The sequence below is a fragment of the Borostomias antarcticus genome (genome assembly GCF_949987555.1).
Source record: "Borostomias antarcticus genome assembly, chromosome: 18".
Classification (NCBI taxonomy): domain Eukaryota; kingdom Metazoa; phylum Chordata; class Actinopteri; order Stomiiformes; family Stomiidae; genus Borostomias; species Borostomias antarcticus.
In genome coordinates this window covers 11767386-11784741 of record NC_140251.1, presented here as the reverse complement: position 1 = coordinate 11784741, position 17356 = coordinate 11767386, and the positions used below count along the sequence as shown (strand labels likewise).

General features: G+C 47.5%; 1 protein-coding gene across 1 annotated transcript in view; it reads right to left on the bottom strand.

The window, feature by feature from the left end:
- ppfibp2b (PPFIA binding protein 2b) overlaps window positions 1-17356 on the bottom strand; it is a 68300-nt gene that overhangs the window by 39626 nt on the left and 11318 nt on the right. The window contains exons 2-3 of the mRNA XM_084452621.1: window positions 10514-10624; window positions 5549-5763 (exon numbers count right to left, since the gene is read on the bottom strand). Of these exons, the coding sequence (XP_084308747.1) occupies window positions 5549-5763; window positions 10514-10601 (303 nt within the window). The 5' untranslated portion in view covers window positions 10602-10624. The remainder of the gene's footprint in view (window positions 1-5548; window positions 5764-10513; window positions 10625-17356) is intronic.

The following is a 17356-nucleotide window of genomic DNA, read 5'->3' as shown; positions in this document are numbered from 1 at the left end:
ACACACACACACACACACAGACACACACACACCCACACCCACACACACACACACACACACATACACACATACACACAGACACACACACACACAGACACACACACACCCACCCACCCACACACACACATACACGCATACACACATGCACACGCACACACAGACACACAAACACACAGACACACACACACCCACCCACACACACACCCACCCACCCACCCACCCACACACACACACACACACACACATACACGCATACACACATGCACACGCACACACAGACACACACACACACACACACACACACACACACACACACACACACACACACACACACACACACACACACACACACACACTTCCACCATTAGTCTTTCTGTGACAGTTTTATGTACACACTACACAGATGTAGAGAGGTACACGGGGTGTAATGTGCATGTGGGGGTGGGTCACTATGCAGGGCCTGCTATGGCCGGCCTTCTGCACGCAGACAGCGGTCATTAGCCTCTGTCAGAGAGGCTCTCTTTGAAGGGCTGGTATGTGACCGACTGGCCCACCGCGGGACACACACGGCCGTAAACCGGCAGAGATAGGGGGCTGTCTGATGTATCGGCCCACCCAGGGCACGTCTCAGTAGTCTGAAGTGGCGTCCTCCACTCCCCTCCTTGTCCCCGGGAAAGGGGACAGGAGATGGCGTGAGACTACTGAGACGCAGCCTGACCCGGGGGCCTGTGTCAACGCTCCTCGGGGGGGGGGGGGAGTGAGCCCCCGCTGAGTGGGCCTGGCGCATCAGCGGGCGGTGCGGTTCTGCAGGACGCGTTGAGGCTCCGAAACCATGTGGCCGGTCCATCTCCCGTCCACGCCGGCGCGCGCTGTGATCACAGTCCAGTTAGCCTGGAGCTGAGGCAGGAAAAGACACTGCTGGCTTTAGCGCTTTGATAACGAGAACAATAACATAATCATTAACACATGTCTGTCAAAACAACTTCCAGCTATTACCAGCCTGGGTTATTATTTTAGGCTAGAGGGGAGTAGGCTACTTGATGTATCTTTCTAGTTGCAGTGGCGCCATTGGAATTAACCTAGAAAGTACCCTTAGGTGCTACAGTATGTTAACTACCATGTTAGGCAAAACAACCACGCCCTGTGCATTCATTGATTATAAGTATAGGCCTGTGTTGACCTGCTGGTACCATGCTGCTCCACCCGGCTGGGCTGACTAGGCAGTCGATACCATCAAGCACCTGGATACCGCTCTGGAATGGACAGCTGCACAGTCCTCTCATGCTCTACCTCTCACTCCCCCCTTTTCTCTCTCTCTTTCTTTCTCTCTCTCTCACACATTTTCCTCTCTCCCTTTCTTTCTCCCACTTAAGTAAAAGAAAAGAGTAAAAACTGTCCCTCTGAGAGAGACTGTACAGCTGCCTCCTGCTCCAGACCTGATTCCTGGATTACTGCTGCTGTCGCCAAGCTGACCAGCACCACAGGGTTCTTCTCTCCTCTTCCTATCTACCGAGATTTACTGCATTTCCTGTGTGTGTGTGTGTGTGTGTGTGTGTGTGTGTGTGCATATATGTCGGTGCGAGGCTATGTGTGAGTGTGTTCTGCTGCTGTGAATGCAATGTGTTCTGGGTAATTGAGGGGCGTGTGCATTTGATCTTGCTTCGGGTCAGCACCAGGGGGAGAGGAGAAGGGGGAGAGGAGAGAGGAGGAGAGGAAGAGAAGAGAAGAGGAGAGGAGGAGAGGAAGAGGGAAACAGCTATGGCACAGATCCAGGATCAGATTACCAGACAGAAATGCTATATGATTTAAAGCTACATGAGATATCTCGGCACTTTGGCGGCCTCTCTGGTCGTGATAAAATCGGCACTGCGTTTTAAGAACCACGCTTCCCACAATTCCCCACTCACTCGCTGTAATGATGGGAAAAAATATGATAACAATCGTGCGTGGAGCAGACTGGACTGGAAGATTGAAGCTACTTCAATGGACCTTCTGGAAGGATGGCTTCAATGCAGGTAAATACCGCTCTTCTTTCTTTTATGTGCATGGAGATAAATTCGCGGGGAGAAGTGTTTGTTGTCTTCCTGATATTATGACACGCAAAACTTCCACCACAAGATTTCCCGCCAGTGTACTAGCCAGTACACCAATATTCTAAAATAATAAATTCACAGGGTCTCATGCAGTCGATTTTTGGGGTCTTGCTAAGGCCAATTCATAAACTAATAGCAAGTAAAGGTGAATATTGAATTAGAAAAAAGTTATCTCATTGAGCTTTAAATCCCTACAGGAAAAAACTAAACAGACCCCTGACCAGCCTCATAGGACAACTCTGCTCACAGAGATACGCCACAGCATCTCAATGGTCAGTCAGCTCCATCAACAGGGTGTTGACCTCAGAGCTCAGCCGCAACAACAACAACAACAACAACAACAACAACACCTGTAGCCAGACATAACAACATTCAGCCAACAATGAACAAAGCATTATGTGTTTGTCATTAATTTTTCCAAAATATGATCCAATCCTACGCTGCTTGCAAACCATCCCTAGACCCGGTCATGAGGAGCACTAACAGTCATTCAAAAAACAACATCAAAACAAGCCTGACGTTCAACCAATCGATCGTCATCGAGCCACCTCCAGGAATGACCTTCTGCTGGCAGCTGTGATCAAGAGCTGCGTCCCTCTACAGCTGACCAGCTGAAGAACTGATTCAGACTCACCTTCTAGAACACGCCATGGAGCTGCTGCTCACCAGGGCCAGACGAGACCACACAGAATCCAGCACACATACAGCCGGAACGATGGGTGTGAGAGAAGAGAGAGAGAGGGAGGGAGAGAGGAAGTGTGAAGGGAGAGAGAGATAGAGAGAGAGAGAGTCCTTGGTGAAAGGCAGAGAGGGAGTCGATAGATTGACGGTGGGTGAGAGAGAGAGAGAGAGAGAGAGAAGGAGCCAGGAGAGACTGTGAAGACAGAAAGAGGAGAGAGACGGACTGCGAGAGAAAGAGAGAGGGAGAGTGGAGCGAGAGAGAGACGGAGCAGGACGCAGGAAGTAGAACTCGGCTCTGTTAGCGCCTCAGAGGAACACTGGGGTCTTTAAAACTAGTCCAGCCCCTCTGCACGCTCTCCGTCCATCCCCCTATCCTCCCCCTCGCCCCTCTACCCCCCGCCCCCGCCCCCCATTCTCCCCAGAGAGGTCAGTCTGGGCCTGGGCTGCCGGTCCAAAATAAGCCCTGCTAGACATGGCCCGGCCGGGCTACAGCAGCACCCAGCAGCACCCAGGAATAGACCCAGCATGTCTACATTTCTGCTTCTGACCTTTCCCCCCCCGACGTTCCCACTCTCTGCTCTCTCACCTCCTCCGTATAGATCGGAATAGTAGCGGACTGGTGTGAGAATCCGATCCTGGGGGAAGGAATTGGCACGCCCGACTCACAAAGCTGTACCAGAGGAGTCTTAGAATCCTAGCCTGGCTTCGCCGCCCTGATCACGTGACCTCACAGTCTGGTTCCCAGATCAGTCCGACCACGTTCACGTTCCACGGCGCAGATATCTGCCGTGCCGATCACAGCCCTTTATCTAATATGGGGTGGGTTTGATTCAACGACTGTACCCATTTGATACAACGATTCAACAGCTAACCCACGTTTTGTTGCGTTGATTGGTTAGAGGTCTGATTGGTTAGAGGTCTGATTGGTTAGAGGTCTGATTGGTTAGAGGTCTGATTGGTCCAGAGGCATTTCGGCCTGCGACCACTGATAACGCCTCTTGGAAATTGAAACTCAGCAGCTCCAGACCCCATCGCATTTTTGCGAATTGGGTCTGGTGAAGCCAGGCTATTAGAATACTGCACTGAAAAAGCACTCACAGATATTAGACTTCAAATGTGTCTTTTCTAAGCAGCAGCAGAAGCAGCAGAGGTTAATGGATGTGCTTCAGCAACACGCCTTCCAGAGGGTCTGATTATGGAAGCTTGCCCGTGCTCACACTCGCTGACCCGGAGGTTAGAGAGAGTAAGAGGTCACTTCAGTGAGACCTGCGGGGTCATGGAGAGGAATTCAGCACGAGTCTGAGGCCGCTCTGGTCTGGCGCTCTCTCACAGCTGCTCTGTGAACACGCCCCTCTCTTCTTCACTAATTGGATATATCAACAGCTGTGAGCGAAGAAGAAACATTGACGTTTAACAACACTTAACAACACTTAACTTGTTCAACATGTATATAGCTGACTGTGGTGGTATTCTTCATGTATGACTGGTAGATTCTGCCCCAGTTGTGGAATCCCAGAGATGGCATGATGTTCCTCACAGTCTGGCTCTACCTCCTAGCTCTAGCTCCTAGTCTACTCCCCAGCTGTATGTACCTCAGCTCCTAGTCTACTACCCAGCTGTATGTACCTCAGCTCCTAGTCTACTACCCAGCTGTATGTACCTCAGCCTAGTGTACTACCCAGCTGTATGTACCTCAGCTCCTAGTCTACTACCCAGCTGTATGTACCTCAGCTCCTAGTCTACTACCCAGCTGTATGTACCTCAGCTCCTAGTCTACTCCCCAGCTGTATGTACCTCAGCTCCTAGTCTACTACCCAGCTGTATGTACCTCAGCTCCTAGTGTACTACCCAGCTGTATGTACCTCAGCTCCTAGTCTACTCCCCAGCTGTATGTACCTCAGCTCCTAGTCTACTACCCAGCTGTATGTACCTCAGCTCCTAGTCTACTACCCAGCTGTATGTACCTCAGCTCCTAGTCTACTACCCAGCTGTATGTACCTCAGCTCCTAGTCTACTCCCCAGCTGTATGTACCTCAGCTCCTAGTCTACTACCCAGCTGTATGTACCTCAGCCTAGTCTACTCCCCAGCTGTATGTACCTCAGCTCCTAGTCTACTACCCAGCTGTATGTACCTCAGCCTAGTCTACTACCCAGCTGTATGTACCTCAGCCTAGTCTACTACCCAGCTGTATGTACCTCAGCTCCTAGTGTACTACCCAGCTGTATGTATCTCAGCTCCTAGTGTACTACCCAGCTGTATGTACCTCAGCTCCTAGTCTACTACCCAGCTGTATGTACCTCAGCCCCTAGTGTACTACCCAGCTGTATGTACCTCAGCTCCTAGTGTACTACCCAGCTGTATGTACCTCAGCTCCTAGTGTACTACCCAGCTGTATGAACCTCAGCTCCTAGTGTACTACCCAGCTGTATGAACCTCAGCTCCTAGTGTACTACCCAGCTGTATGAACCTCAGCTCCTAGTGTACTACCCAGCACTGTCACGCACATCTGACTCAAGGCCTGATCATGGAAGGAAAATCCACAGTTGGAAATGATAATGCAGGGAAAGCGCTCCTCTCCAGGCGTCCAGGTGTGCCGCTACTGAGTGATGTGACTCATGTTTTCATTCCTCCTGTCTCATTACAGCCAAGACACACTCCGTGCGCTGTGCATCCAAGAGCTATCCTGTGTAGAGTTGGGTTCTGAGCAAACGGCACACATTCCTGAATCCTGACACGGCAACAAAACGATCAATCTATTCCTGAGCGGGCCACCCATACTGACCTCTCTGTTGTCCAGCCAGTGCAGCAGCGTGTGAGCGGTGGAGCAGGGGACCTGTGCTCGGAGGCTGTCCCGGTCCCCCTGACTGGTCAGCAGCTCCAGGGCCAGACCGAGCTCCTCCGCCAGCTGCAGCACCGGGAGCGGCCCCAGGCCGCCGGACGAAGGGGAGCCCAGCTCAAACAGCCCGTTGGGGTACTCCGCCGCTGCTGCTGCCTTGGAGCCTGCGGAGGAGAGACGTACTGTGATCTCTGTGGCCTTGGGGAATACACGACACACAGGGGGAGATAGGGGAGATACAGGGCAGAGATGCATGGGGGCAGATCAGGGAGAGAGAGAGAGAGAGAGAGAGAGAGAGAGATGGAGGGAGATATATCGGTACAGGCTCAATGTCCAGATTCTCAAGCCTTCTTTTGAAAGCGTCAGGTGTAAATTTAAAAAGAGCAGCCCCCACTGTGGGAGTCCTCCCTGAATAGATGGTAACACCGTCCAATGCCTGCTAAGTGAGAGGGAGGCTCTTAGAGAACACTTAGAGCAGAGGGAACGCAAACATCCAGGTCTTTCCGTCTGTCCACTCTCCTCCATCACACCACTAAGCTTATACTGTATCTGCTGTATCTGGACCCACACGCACGCACGCACGCACACACACACACACACACACACACACACACACACACACACACACACACACACACACACACACACACACACACACACACACACACACACACACACACACACACACACACACACATTCTATTTATACTTCCTCTGTCTCGGACATGGGAGACAGAGAGAGAGAGAGAGAGAGAGAAAGAAAGAGAGAGAGATATTGTGTGATTATACTCTTCTTCTCTTTTAGAGGCACTTAAATAGAATTGTGCTGTAGGGAATTGTATAAAACAGTGATTCCATTTCAGAGGTCCAAAAACAATAATCTGATCATGAAGAGAACCTGTAGGTCAACGTTGGGATTTCACACATTCTTAGCAGTAGGAACAAGTGGATAGTGTTTTTCTGTGGCGGCCGAGAGAAGACAAACCGTCACTAATCCCACATCAGAGGGAATATTAGAGAGACGGATTAGCATGAAATCACAACGCTCCAGTACGCTACAGTACACTCTCCCTCTGCCATTATACATGTTTCATGACCACCATTTCCTTCACAGGATAATGAGATGAGAAGTGAGCCAGGAGGCTGGTCTGCAGGGCGCAGAGGGAACGGGACCGAACGCTGTGAAGAGCACTTCCTCACTACCAAGAAGAGCCCATGTGCTCCCGAGGATTGTGGGTGATGGTATCTCTGACCATCAGGAAATGAGAACACCGTTCTGCTGGCACTAGGGACAAGGGCCAGGAATGATTCTACTAATAATGATGTTATTAGTAGAATACGACTTCTGTGTTTGTAGATATATAAAATGTGGTTAAAACAGTATAATTCTTTGAATTTCACTGAAAACAGTGGTAAAAACTTGTTAAGGCCAACGTGTAGTTTAATTGTACTTTAAGGTTCAAATTTCCCACCAAAATGAAATATGTCCTTCTAATTCCAATTTCAGAGAGAAATTTAGAATAATTTTGTCATTCTCACCCTCCAACCAGGCCCTGAATGTACTTTGTGGTCATGACAACATTTTTAGTTGATCTTCTGAGAAGCCTGGGTGAACTTCAGACCTCTGCTTGACTGTTGAGGAAAATGGGACTAGAAAATGGGACTAGAAAATGGGACTAGAAAATGGGATAGATAATTGGACTAGATAATGGGACTAGAAAATGGGACTAGAAAATGGGACTAGATAATGGGATTAGAAACTGGGACTAGAAAATGGGACTAGATAATGGGACTAGAAAATGGGACTAGAAAATGGGAGGCAGGCGGGAGAGGAACACTGAGTGTTGTTATTCATACATGCCCGGCCACGGCTTGAGCACAGCTACCGCTGCCAAGCAGCCCTGTTTAATATCCATCTAATAAGTGGAAATGTACCCAGTTACTGCGTATGAGAACACTGAGGCCTGTTTACTATAGTGGGATCAAAATCAGGTCAAACCAAGTCAGTGAAACTGCTATTTTATAGATTTTCACAACTCATATTTCCAAAATGTGTATAGTTCCACAGATGAAATCGGAGGTACAGTACTCAACACCTTGAAAAATGTTCATTTAACCACATTCTCTCAGACCTTCAGACAGCTTGAGCTCAAGGTCTTATTTCTATAACTGTTCCAGCAATGACCAGTAGATGGCGTATGTACAGTTCTTCCCCAGATCTACTCACATGAACAGGGAAATAGACCATGATTTGCATACTAACCTTCATTCCACAACCATTATGCAGAATCCTAAAGGAAACAATGTCCTTGTGTAGTCAGATGTTATCAGCCAAGAGTCTCAGAATACCTGTGTTGATTGGGTCTCAGAATACCTGTGTTGAGTCTCAGAATACCTGTGTTGAGTCTCAGAATACCTGTGTTGATTGGGTCTCAGAATACCTGTGTTGAGTCTCAGAATACCTGTGTTGAGTCTCAGAATACCTGTGTTGATTGGGTCTCATACTTTGTTGAATGTTGACCTCTTCTAAGGAGGGTCAGGGCAGAGAGACTCATGGGAATTAGGAGCATGATAAGGGGGGACCGGAAGGGGTGGGTAGAGTGTGTACAGGTGTGTGTGTGTGTGAGAGAGAGAGAGAGAGAGAGAGAGAGAGAGAGAGAGAGAGAGAGAGAGAGAGAGAGAGAGGGGCAGAAGATCATCATGTCCCCTGCAGCAACTAATGCCAGAATGATTTCCCTAATCGAAGACAAATGTTTAATGCAGTCAACAAATGGAAGAAGAAAATGGAAAATGGAAAAGGATATATGCACAAGGATATACGAGTCCAGGGACTAGGGATGAGACGGTATGGGTTTTTGCATTACGGTACGGTACGGTATCTAGTTACACGGTACGGTTTACAGTATTTCACGGTATACGGCATTTCACCTCTCCAACACACATAAAAAAAACAAGTATTTTACTTTGAAGGAACTACAGTGCAACACATGATGGAAAATACACACTATTGTAATTAAGCTCAGTTTATTAATAGCAAGCTTATATTAAATTACAAAATTAACTGTTGCAAGCAACTTGAAATGTGAAGTTTCAGCAGCGCATTATTGTGTAATACCGTAAACGTAATACCGTAAACACAGGGAATGTCACGGTTCTAATATCGTGGACATTGTATACCGGGACTGTGGTGGGAAGGCGGGAGAGGAACACAGAGGAGTGTGATTCATACATGCCCGGCCACGGCTTGATACTAATATCATAGGGCTGGGTTCAAAAAATCCATTAATCGATTCTGAATCAAATGATTATATATATGATAAATGATAAATGAATATATATATATCACAACTCATATATCTGAAATGTGTAGAGTTCCACAGGACTTATTTCTTAGTACCCTGCAGCAGCTAATGCCAGAATGATTTAACTAATTGAGGATAAATGTTTCATGCAGTCAGTCAGCAAATGGCTTACTGTAGTGTGTGTGTGTGTGTGTGTGTGTGTGTGTGTGTGTGTTTGTGTACGTGTGTGTGTGTGTGTGTTTGTGCATTTGTGTGTGTGTGCATCTGTGTGTGCATCTGTGTGTGTGTGTGTGTGTGTGTGTGTGTGTGTGTGTGCGTGTGTGTGTGTGTGTGCCATCACAGCTTGCGTCTGTGTGTGTGTGCCATGACAGCTTGTGGCCAACAGGGGCAGCAGGGTAACTGGCTATAATGAGTCTCAGAGTAGCAGAGAGGAAGGCCTGCCAAGCTGACAGCATGTGGGCTCATCTCACATATTTACTAATGTGGGATGGGGTACTAGGAACTAGGAATAATGTTTCTCACACAACAATACTTATTAATCAATACATCTGGGCTTGTATTCATCAAGAGTAGGATGATATGGAATTAGATCACTATCTGTTCATTCATTCTTCTTCTTCTTCTTCTTCTTCTTCTTATTATTATTATTATTATTATTCATTCATATCATATAATTCTCAACTGTCCTACTGTAGATCAGCAGTCTGAAACTCTTTACGGGCCAGGATCTCAAGTAGACACGTCTTAGTTGGATTTACCAAAATAGTTAATGTAGTGCACCTTATGAAATCTGATCTTTAGAATTCCAATAAATGACAGAAAATATCAAGTGGATTTGATGGACTAACAGACAGACAGGCAGACAGAAAGACAAGCATACAGAGAGACAGACAGACAGACAGACAGACAGACAGACACCTTCAGGGTTAATATTATTCCACAACATACTGTATGTACTGATACACTGAGAACAGGACAGTGTCAGGTTGAACAGGATCACCTTCCTCAGATCTTCCTCAGCCCCCATGTTTTATTCAGCAGCTCACTGCTAAGCTATTAGCCTGTTTTAGCCTGCTCTGTGTCAGCGAGGCTGCAGGCTTTAAAGGAGGGGCTTTACCTCTCTCTCCCTCTCTCTCTCTCTCTCTCTCTCTCTCTCTCACACACACACACACACACACACAAAAACTGTCATCAAACACACAGCCTGTTTTGTGTGTGTGTGTGTGTGTCATCTGAGGAGGAGAGGCACAGTGTGAAATCAAGGTATAGGACAGCTGAAGACATCCAGTGAATAAGAAGGCCCCGTCAGTGAGGTGCTGTCTAAAGGAGGGACATCTACTAAATGACCCCGTGACCCCGTAATGAAGGCCCTATGGCCTGAACATTGGTACTGTATAATTACGGTCTAAGTAAAGGATAATAAGTCACAATGCAAACTGTTTCTTTGAAGTGGTTTAGTTTGTTATGAGTTTGCCTTCCCCCTTTCACTGGGGAATCAAAAGAGCATGTTAGAAGAGACCAAGACAGGATACCCATACTCAGTAAATATGGATTAAGAGATTCGTTGTTTTACGCCAGATAATGAACTCTCACCGCTAACTCTCACCTGCGATGATGTCGTCCATCTGCTCCAGGGCTGCCTCTAACATGTGGCTGGCCTCCGATTCCATGGCAACACACGGCTGCATCAGCCTCTAGTTCAGCTGTGGTGCTGGAAGAAAAACGAGAGAAAAAACACCAATTGAGAAATTCCAGACGTGAGGAAATCTAACATTCTTCAGAGTGCATACAGTAACCATCTAACATTCTTCAGAGTGCATACAGTAACCATCTAACATTCTTCAGAGTGCATACAGTAACCATCTAACATTCTTCAGAGTGCATACAGTAACCATCTAACATTCTTCAGAGTGCATACAGTAACCAGCAGTCCTGAAACCAACCAACTACAACCAGTACTTACAAATGGATAGCCATACCAGTTTGAAAAACTGATCAAACATGAGAGCAATCCACTGAATTAGTCCACTTCGCTACTACTCCCTGCCTCCTGTCCTATTTCCTCTGCTTGCGACCTCAAACAAGACAATATGATGTTCTTTCGAAATGATGACCACTAGAGAAGCCATTCCAACTATTAATCCCCTCACTGAAACCCTAATGTGACCATTAAGTGTGTGGACACAGCCCCTGAGGACTAGATGACACATAGACCTGAGCCCAAGAGACAGAAGTCATCTGTGGACAGACAGGCAGACAGAAAGGCCCATGGCGTCTATAGTGTTAATTATCAGCGGGGCCATATTTAGCTTGTCGAGACACAGGGGGACGGCTCCATTCAGACTCATTGACAGACCCTCTGTTCAACAACTCTCTGGACAGCAATGGTATCATAACTGGCCTGTTCATATACACCCTTGTGTGTGTGTGTGTGTGTGTGTGTGTGTGTGTGTGTGTGTGTGTGTGTGTGTGTGTGTGTGTGTGGAACCAGCCGGTATAACCATCAGAGGATCAGTGGTTCCTGGTGGTCCAGCTCACTAACAGACAGTGACACATAGAGACAGTGAAAGCAGAAGAATCCACTCTACTGTCTGCTGTCTCCTAGTGTCCTGCAGGACCGTCTCATGTCCTCCACGCAGCTGCTGCACATGGCCAGGAAGAACTAGGCGATCAGTCTAAATAAGAGCATTGTTGGAGTCTATCAAGGCCATTAAAACAAACGGTTCGTCTGGTCATAAAAGAACAAAACAAAACCAAGAAATGGTGTTTTTATCAGACAGATGAGCAATAGATTTGGATTTTCACACCATAAACATACAGTACAGACTAGCTTTAACTTCCAAGTTCTGTTACCTTCACTGCTGTGGAAAATATTTCCTCATGTCACTTCCTGACACCTACCTGGCTCAGTTTATAGAGAAACAAGACACACCCATTCCCCGTCAACAACTCCTACAGAACAAGTTCAACCAGCCCGCCTCGTCTTCCCACAACACCCCGGCGAGAACAAACAGTGCTGTCAGTCCTTCATTGTAGTTTTGATGTGCGTGGCAGGCGAGGTTTGCAGAAGCTAATATTACAGACCATAACAAAGACACAAGTACACACAGTCAAAGAGCACTTTGGGATCCTCAGTATGCTATACTGCTCAATCTGGGGGCTCCCTCGGGGGATAAGAGAGGGGGGGACTGAACCCGTTTAAAAAGGGCAGCGCTATAAATGTGCGTCCGCTTACATTATTAGCAGAAAGTGCCCCGTCCGGAACCCTGTCGTCCGGTCATAATCCGTTTCCTGACTGACGGTGCGGTTTTACAACAACAATGCTGGCTTAACATCTTCCATTCAAACACATTTACCTTTCTGCCTCTTCTCCATTCCCCTCCCCTCTGCTCTCTGAGCCCCTGACTGCAGCCCTGTACCGTCAAAACACATTTCCATCACAAACTAAACTCTTCAGCAGTGTCTGGCTGAGCTGGCTCAACTGTGTCGGAATGCAGAAAACAGCAGGTTTCCCTGTAATGTCTCCCTGCCTGGTGGGCAAACACACTAATGACTTGGTAGCTGTGCCATCAAAGAGCAGTCTGCCACCAGGATGCTGTAGATCCTAATGGTTTCTAAGGTTCCATGCCGGGCAGAACGTTGCAGTTGCGTGTTTCTGGTGAGAAGAGAAACTCTGAGCGTTGTAGACTACAAGCCTATCTGAGGGAGCACACACGCAGGTAAACAAACTCAAACCGGATAAACATCAATAGAAAATACACAAAAAATTACATTATTTAAACAGGAAATTCACTCAAAGTCAGATTCAGTCCATGAGAAACCACACACGGTTATGAGAAATTGAACACAGACTAAAATAACACGAGATGAGGCTCAAATCATTGCCACAGCCTTCCAGTGAATGACCTACAGTATAACACTTCACCACTTGGCAAACCTCCGCTGAACAGGCTCGCTGGGTGGAAACACATTCCACCAAACATACCGCACCTGTGTGTGTGTGTGTGTCACAGCAGTTCAGAACAGCTCCTGTGTGTGTGTGTGTCACAGCAGTTCAGAACAGCTCCTGTGTCTGCTACCACACAGTAGGTCACCCCGGTCTCCTCGTGTCGCCCCAGCCTCGCCCCCATCAGAGGAGCGTCTGTGGGTCTGTGAGAGCCGGAGCTCGCCTCCTACCGTAGCACCCGCGGCGTGGGGGGTGTGGCCTGGGGAGTCACCAGCCCTGCAGAACCCGGCGGAGCTGGTATCAAAGTGATTAGTGACCGCAGGGCCATCACATGGGGGCCGGGTCCTAAGTACATTACCAACATCCAGCATGTTATCTGGCCTCTCTGCTGCACATCAATATGGACCAGAGTCCTGATAAACCTTCGGACGGACTTCAAAACAGAGAGAAACAAATCTATATATAGCTAATGTGATATAGTGTAACATAACTCACGCTAGCTGGTCTAATTGGGTCCTGGACTATCAACATGAGGACGAGGAAATGAGAGCACTAGATAGTGAACTACCTAATCTCCCGTACTCCTGGGAAAATAACCTCTCAGATGATCTCACATGAGGATTTTCTTCTGTATAAACATATTGAGACACTATAAATAGTATGACCATAGAGCTGGGTGTGGTAAAGGGACCAGCGTTTAAAGGATTGATCCTCCAGGGTCCTCAGTGTTGTGGAGGGTTTGCTGTTGTAATCAGGGCATCTGTTTTTGTGGCAAACAGACTATAAATCTATTCTGTTCCATTCTGAGTAGCAGATTCCAGTGTGTGACTGGGTGCTTGGTAGTGCTGTCCTACTGGCCCTGCCCTACAGTACTGGGTGCTTGGTAGTGCTGTCCTACTGGCCCTGGGGTTAGGGTTAGGGTTAGTACTGGCCCTGCCCTACAGTACTGGTGGCATTCAGGAGTCACAGGGAGGTTAGAAAATCCTTTATAGAAACCCTTCATGCTACAACATCATGCCTTCCAGCTGGGGAAGCTCTCTAGGGTCTGGTACTGGGGAAGCTCTCTAGGGTCTGGTACTGGGGATGCTCTCTAGGGTCTGGTACTGGGGAAGCTCTCTAGGGTCTGGTACTGGGGAAGCTCTCTAGGGTCTGGTACTGGGGAAGCTCTCTAGGGTCTGGTACTGGGGAAGCTCTCTAGGGTCTGGTACTGGGGATGCTCTCTAGGGTCTGGTACTGGGGAAGCTCTCTAGGGTCTGGTACTGGGGAAGCTCTCTAGGGTCTGGTACTGGGGAAGCTCTCTAGGGTCTGGTACTGGGGAAGCTCTCTAGGGTCTGGTACTGGGGATGCTCTCTAGGGTCTGGTACTGGGGAAGCTCTCTAGGGTCTGGTACTGGGGAAGCTCTCTAGGGTCTGGTACTGGGGAAGCTCTCTAGGGTCTGGTACTGGGGATGCTCTCTAGGGTCTGGTACTGGGGAAGCTCTCTAGGGTCTGGTACTGGGGAAGCTCTCTAGGGTCTGGTACTGGGGAAGCTCTCTAGGGTCTGGTACTGGGGAAGCTCTCTAGGGTCTGGTACTGGGGAAGCTCTCTAGGGTCTGGTACTGGGGAAGCTCTCTAGGGTCTGGTACTGGGGAAGCTCTCTAGGGTCTGGTACTGGGGATGCTCTCTAGGGTCTGGTAACATCATGCCCTCCAGCTGGGGATGCTCTCTAGGGTCTGGTACATATCAAGTTGTTGTAACCAGGAAAAATCTGTCAGATTATGGTTTGCGTGGTGATAATTTCGGTGATGTTTTCATATCTTTAGTGATGTTGCAGTGATCATGCATTAAAATGTTTTTACAATGGAGATAGTTTGTAATGTTAAGCTAATAATAGGCTAATACTGTCTACTGTATGTGTGTACAGTAGCCCTGCTTGTTTTCAATGCATCATGTGACAAAGTGTATTATCATGCAGTCCTTTGATCACAATAACAGAGACATGGTATGTCATCTGTGACACCTTAAATATACCAGAAATGGTATGAAATGTTCCAAAATCCCCTATTCAAGGCTATGCATTCTGTGGCGGGATCACACCAGTTATATGCGTCAAAGGTTTCAGTGTAGCACGATACATCTGCAGCCTCTCCTTCCAAGCGTGCACTCAGAAAAAAAACACCAAGACTGAAGCAAGATTGAAGCACAACCATGTGATTCACCCCCAAACACTCCCAGCCTAATGTCATGACTTTGTTATGGGTGGAGACATACAGGATGACCTAGCTGTACTCTCTCTAATCTATCTCAACATGATCAAACTACTTAAACAAGAGTCATCAGATCTATGTTGTGAAATATAATGACTATAGTTAATAATAATTGTACCCACAATGCACCTAAAGTAACAACTCGATACTAAGCTATGAGAACACTAAATTACAGGACGGGGGGGTGGGGGTGGGGGGGTCTTGATACACATATTATACACATTACACACAGTGAGCAGCAACATGTTCTCACAAGTGCTTAGTCCAAATCTGGTCTGAAGAGCATCTGTTCTCCTGCATGTTTTTCGTATTGGGTTCTAAGTAAGTAAGTAAAAGTAAGTAAAAGTTTATTTATATAGCACCCTTCTCAGCTTTACAATAAAGAAACATAAAAGTGCAATCAGTAGGAGAAAAAAAACAACAACATTAAAATACAGTCACATACTGCATAAGGAAAGGTGAAGTGCAGCGAAACAGAACGAACAAAAGGACAAAAAAGTGCAAAAGTCAAACAGTAACACGGCCTAAGCATGTTCAAAAGCCTGTCTGAACAGATGTGTCTTCAGCTGTCCCTTGAAAATGTCCGCAGACGCGACAGCTCTCAGCTCCTGAGGGAGCCACCAGCCCGAGGCTGTGGGAGGAAACCCTTCCGAACACGGGGAGAACATGCAAACTGCGTACAGAAAGGCCCGGAGATCTTCTTGCTGTATGGCGACAGTACTACAGTAGGTACTGCGCCACTGTGCCGCACGTGAGAGATTTTGGGGCTCAGCGTCTTGCTCGAGGACACTTGGGCAGCTGGGACCGAACTGAGGACCTGGTGATCCGTAGCCGGACGCTCTACCACTTGAGTTACATGTAGAAGAAGGACCAGAAGAGCTCTACCACGTGAGTTACATGTAGAAGAAGGACCAGAAGAGCTCTACCACGTGAGTTACATGTAGAAGAAGGACCAGAAGAGCAACTCCATTCCTCAAGCTCTAAACTCTGTGGATGTAGAAAGAAGACGGCCCCTGAGTAGAATAGACTTTTACTGCTTAGACACCAAATATCGTTTTTATGTACAAAGCAATACGTATTGGTGATTGGGTTCTGGCCACCACTAGTGTCCAGTGTGACGAACAAACAAAGAAACACAAACCGATCTAATAGCCCCCCCTCTGACAAATGAACAATACCTGTAGCTTTCACCATCAGAATAAGGACAAAGACCTGAATGTGTGTCTGTTGTCTATGTTTGCATACCTACATCAGTAGACGATAATGATTAACAATTGGGTAACTTCCACACAAAGTCCAGCAAAGGAAAAGCAGTGACCAACACGGGAACAAGCAGATGAGCTAATGTGAGCTGACATCAAGGCCACATGTCACTGCTGTCCTCTCAGGGTGACACACAGCATCACTGCTGTCCTGCTCTTATATGAGACAATCACATATCCTAAGGTTGAGTTGCTGTAATCAGCGTGGGAGAGGGAATGTTTACAGAAATCAATAGCATTATTTGGAAAGTTAGTGAATGTGTGACAGAGAGAGAGAGAGAGAGAGAGAGAGAGAGAGAGTGTGTGTGTGTGTGTGTGTGTGTGTGAGAGAGAGAGTGTGTGAGAGAGTGTGTGTGTGAGAGAGTGTGTGAGAGAGAGAGAGAGAGAGAGCGAGAGAGAGAGTGAGAGAGAGAGTGTGTGTGTGTGAGAGAGAGAGAGAGAGAGAGAGAGTGTGAGAGAGAGAGAGAGTGTGTGTGTGTGTGTGTGAGAGAGAGAGAGAGAGAGAGAGAGAGTGTGTGTGTGTCTGTGTGTGTGAAAGAGAGAGAGTGTGTGTGAGAGAGAGAGAGAGAGAGAGAGAGAGAGAGAGAGAGAGAGAGAGAGAGAGAGAGAGAGAACTAGATGAAGGATTTCACTATGCGTATTAGGTATTGGACAATTACACAATTTGAAGCGCATGGCACGGCCATTTGTTGTGAGAGAAGGGAGAAGTAAGCAGACACAAAAACCAGAGCATCTGTGGTTTGTAAAAGCAAGGCCATCTGTGGAGCCTGACACTCGCGACTTTACCTAATGCTTTTTGGGGCTAAGATTATCTACTTCATCATGCTATGGATTTTTTTTAACTGTATGCTGAAGCTTTTGGATGAACTGAACAATCAGTGTGGGGGTGTGAGGAGAACAGGAAATACCAGAGACAGGAATCCTGCACAGTGAGAACTCTCACACACACACACACACACACACACACACACAGGAACACACAGGAACACA